Genomic DNA, 4,547 nt, shown 5'->3' with positions numbered 1-4,547 from the left:
AATTTTGCATGCAATTTCCACTCATGAAAAATTTTGTTTCCACTCCCTAAGATTTTTTAGGTACAAAAGGTCCAAAAATGAGTATAATTTAAAGAAAATCTAGTATATTTTCTATCCAATTGAGTACCATTTAAAGAAAATCTAGTATATTCGAGTATATTTTTAATTAAAATTGTCCTTCGTATATTTTAGGTATAAATAATCTAAAAATGAGTATAATTCCTATTAAATTCAACATTTTAAACTAGAATATTTTCTATTAAATTGAGTACGACCTTTTTCCTATTTAATATAATTCCTCCTAAATTCAATATCATTTAAAAAAAAATTAATATATTTTTCATCCAATTGAGTATCATTTAAAGAAAATCTAGTATATTTTACATCTAATTAAGTACCATTTAAAGAAAAATCTAGTATATTTTTCATCCAATTGAGGTGGAAAAAAAATCGTACTCAATTTGATAGAAAACATATTAGATTCTAATTTAATGTACTGAATTTAAAAGAATTTATATTTATTTTTAGACTTTTTATACTTAAAATATCAGGGGCAATTAGATAAATATATTAGACTAGAGAGTGAAAAGAAAAAAAAATTTCCATTGAAGAGTACATGCAAAATTATGTTTGTCAATGTTGACGGCATATAAATTTTTTCTAAAAAAATCAATCTCGATTAAATTAATTTAAAATATTAATTTAATTTGATTAATTCAATTTAATTTAATTTTAACCGATACTCACATTTATATCCAACACAATCCAACCCACTTTTTACGGAGGCGCGGGAACAAATCAGCTTTTGTCACAATCCAACCCACCCAACCTTACCTTACCTTACCTTACTTTGGGAGTTGGGACCGACCCCCAACTCTATAAAGAGGAACCAGAAAAACAAATGGGGTCGATTCTCCATCATTTCTACCAAAAGGCAATAAAGCATACGCCAAGAGGAGGGAGGCTTAGAAGGGGTGGGAGCTGCCGACCCTTCGGCACATCAAGGAAAGCTGAAGGAGGCTGTGGGCAGCCAGCCATTATTTCCTTAATGAGCACTAACAAGCTTCCGCTTCAATCCAAAGCAGGTGCGGTATAATCTCTGTTCTACTGCCTTCCTCAGTTCTTTTAACGCATATCCTTCCACCACTCCTCTACTGTTCCATTCTCTTCTCGGTATGTTCGCTGAAAAGCTGTGTTCGTTAATGGCCGCCTTGTCCCTTTCCGTGCCACTGTAGATGCAGAGTGGATAGAGTAGGTCCTCTTCCTTTTGAATCGCAATCCAAGGAACGCGAGGAGAGTAAAAGGATTCACTTTTTAGATCTTCTCCTTTACATTTTTTTTCCCCTGTTCTATTTGTTTCTGTTTAATTTGAGAATGTGAATGTCTTTGGCTTGTCTCGTCGACGATTTGTATCGTTTGAATAATTGCAACAGTCTGAGGCGATCAGAGATCGGTAGCCATCGCTTGTACGCAATCTTTCCGTATGAAGCCGATGCAGAAATTTTGACGGGCTTCTTTTTGTTATTCTGTTTTCCCTTCCTTTTTTGGTGGATCTTTCTTGGTTGTTCCCTTTTCGCCGTCAAATTTGTGATTTGGTGGATCTTTCTGTGATTTCCTCTCTGGATTCATCCAGGGATCATGGCTGGTGAAGCGTCGTGGGAGGAGAGTGATCCTATCGCCTACTTCCGCGGTGAGGTCGCGGTGTTTGAGCCGGTGGCTGGAGACAGAGACGGCGGCGATCGGGAGGACGCATTGATCTCGTTGGACGCGATTTTGCCCGACGATCTACTGGAGAAGGTGCTATCCTTCCTGCCCGTCGCCAGCATCATCCGGTCGAGCTCCGTCTGCAAACGGTGGTACGAGACCGTGCACTCGGGGCGGCCGTCGTGGGCGAGGATGTCGCCGCAGAAGCCATGGTATTTCATGTTCACCTGCAGCGACGACGCCGTGTCCGGCTACGCCTACGACCCGAGCCTCCGCAAGTGGTACAGCTTCGACTTCCCCTGCATCGAGAAGAGCAACTGGCTGACGTCCTCCTCCTGCGGCCTGGTCTGCGTCATGGACAGCGAAGACTGGAGCAGCGTCTTCGTCTGTAACCCGATAACGCGGGACTGGACGCGGCTGGTCGACGCCCCCGGCGGGTGTTCCCCGGATTACAGCGCGCTCGCGGTGTCGGTCGACCGGCGCACGCACGGCTACACGGTGGCCGTGGCCAAGTGCAAGCAGGTGCCGCAGGACTACTACCAGTGGGACTTCTCGATCCACGTCTACGAGTCGGCCACGCGCGCCTGGGTCACCCTCTTCGCCCAAGTCCTCGCCGGCTGGAGGAGCGGCGACGAGTGCGTCATCTGCGACGGCATCCTCTACTTGTTGATCTACTCCACCAGCGTCCTCCGCAACGTGGACTCCCGCCATTGCCTGGCGATGTACGACCTCGCCGCGCGGCCCTCCTCTTCCCGATCCAGCAGTCTGACGCAAATGGCGATCCCCGCGCCCTGCTCTCTCACCTGCGGCCGGCTGATGAACCTGGGGGACAAGCTGGTCATGGTCGGCGGGATAGGGAAGCACGACCGGCCGGGGATCATCAAGGGGATCGGGATTTGGGAGCTGGAGGAGAAGAAGGAATGGCGGGAGGTGGCGCGAATGCCGCACAGATTCTTCCAGGGGTTCGGCGAATTCGACGACGTCTTCGCCAGCGGCGGCGCCGACGACCTCGTTTACATACAGAGCTTCGGTTCCCCGGCGCTGCTGACGTTCGACATGGGGCAGAGGCTGTGGAAGTGGTCGGCTAAGAGCCCCGTCACGAAGCGCTTCCCCCTCCAACTCTTCACCGGCTTCTGCTTCGAACCCAGGCTCGAGGTGCCTTCCTGATCTCTCTTCTCTCTTCCATGATGCTAGAAATGTTCTAAACTCTAATGAAGAAATTTTAACCGGATAAGTCCGTCTACTCTCTTTTTGCCACACAAAAAGAAAACTCGTGTGTCGAGAGAGACCGACTCCGTGGCCCGGTTATTTAATTTTAATATAATACAATGTTTTAAAAAACAATAACACCCGGAGCGAAGCATAAAAATGGAAGCCTGTGAGTTCATGAATATCCGATAAAAATGAGCACCCCCATCATCCGCAGATCAGCTTTCGCTTCGGCTGTGGGGCCCTCCTCGGAAGGGAGACCTGTGGCTTTGAGTTTGGGGCCTGCCCACAGCTCCCCCCACTTCCGGGCAGGGCATGTCAGCTGCTGTCGCGCTGCCATAGGACTGGCCTCTGACTTCCACAGCCTCACGCACCGGCTATCAAAAGAAGAGCGCCATGGTGGCGCTGCTGGCTTCGGGCTGGAATTTAATGGCAGCTGTTCCAACTACTGCTACTTGCTACTGCATTTACATTGCCAGAGCGAGTAGTTATCTATCTCTGTTTTTTTTTCCCATCTCCTAACGAGAAACTTTTATTTTATTTTATTTTATTTTGATTTTGGGGTGATGATCGGTGAGTTGCTTGATTGAGTACGATGGATTTATGGTCCAATCATGGATCATATGTAATGCGTCTCATGCATCAGTTCGAAATGGACCATTTGGAGATTTTTTTTTTTTTTTTTTGTCTCTTTGCTGTCCATTTTGGAGCTGGTCCAAGACCAAGAGATCCAAAGCCTCGTTAGATAGCAGCAAAGACAACAGTGGTCGGTCTTTCTTTATCTTCACAGATTCGGATTCCAAATGGTAGAGAAGGCGCTGGAGTTCAAATTTTAAGGGGCCTGTTTCAGAAACATAGGAATTTGGCAACACGGATCATTAGGGATGAATATTCGATTAATTCAGTACATAAATTAACTGAATTAATCGAAAATCGATTTAATATTTGTTAACCGAATCAAATCAAAATTTTATTAAAATTGAATTAGCCGAATTAGTTATTTCAGTTAACACCAATTAATTAAATTTATTTAAAATAATAATAAAAAAAATCTATATAAAATTAATATCAAATTAACTGAATTAACTGAATACTCATCCCTACGGATCACAAGTTTCTTCAATCAATCAACAGATGAAGCCTATTAATTGGAAGAAGAAAAACTAAATTCCCAAGTTCTAATCGATTGGAATTTAGAACTAGGTCCCGTAGGTTAGAGAGTCAAGTCAACTAATGTAACGCCCGAAAATTCTCAAACTTGCATTAGAATTATTCTATGATTTTTCTGGAATTTTTAGATATTTTTCCGGAATTTTCCGAGCAGCGGAAGCAGCAAAAATAAATAGAACCACAAAATAGCTTAGGCGGGAATCGAACCCGAGACCTATGGTTTCGGGATAATGTTAGTAACCGGTTGAACCCAGCAGGGCCGTGCTGGAAGAAAGAGAAACCAATTACATTTATATTAGAGTTGGGTTTAATAATCCACTTAATATAAATTAAGAACTTAAGTTGGGTTTGGTTTATTTTAGATTTTGGTTCGGCAACATCCCTCTCCACCGAAACCCTCACGCCACCCTTCTCCTCTTCCTCCTTCTCTCGGCGCCACACCAAGCCAACACTAGGGTTCCATC

At 44.3% G+C, this 4,547-nt stretch overlaps 1 protein-coding gene across 3 annotated transcripts; it reads left to right on the top strand.

Annotated features, from left to right (window-relative positions):
• The first annotated feature begins 907 nt into the window (after positions 1 to 907).
• On the top strand, positions 908 to 3,587 carry LOC122021572 (F-box/kelch-repeat protein At3g61590-like). Of its 3 annotated transcripts, XM_042579691.1 has the most exons (3): positions 908 to 1,085; positions 1,434 to 1,547; positions 1,634 to 3,587. In XM_042579691.1, the coding sequence occupies exon 3, from the start codon at positions 1,639 to 1,641 to the stop codon at positions 2,869 to 2,871; it is 1,233 nt and encodes a 410-aa protein (XP_042435625.1). In that variant the 5' UTR covers positions 908 to 1,085; positions 1,434 to 1,547; positions 1,634 to 1,638; the 3' UTR covers positions 2,872 to 3,587. The 3 variants fall into 3 exon arrangements, with proteins under 3 accessions (XP_042435625.1, XP_042435624.1, XP_042435626.1); XM_042579690.1 differs by lacking the exon at positions 1,434 to 1,547; XM_042579692.1 differs by lacking the exon at positions 908 to 1,085 and adding an exon at positions 1,137 to 1,251 and having other exon boundaries at positions 1,434 to 3,587.
• The last annotated feature ends 960 nt before the right edge of the window (positions 3,588 to 4,547 follow it).

This window comes from Zingiber officinale, chromosome 9A (assembly GCF_018446385.1).
Source record: "Zingiber officinale cultivar Zhangliang chromosome 9A, Zo_v1.1, whole genome shotgun sequence".
Lineage (NCBI taxonomy): Eukaryota > Viridiplantae > Streptophyta > Magnoliopsida > Zingiberales > Zingiberaceae > Zingiber > Zingiber officinale.
This window is presented reverse-complemented; position numbering and strand designations above follow the sequence as displayed.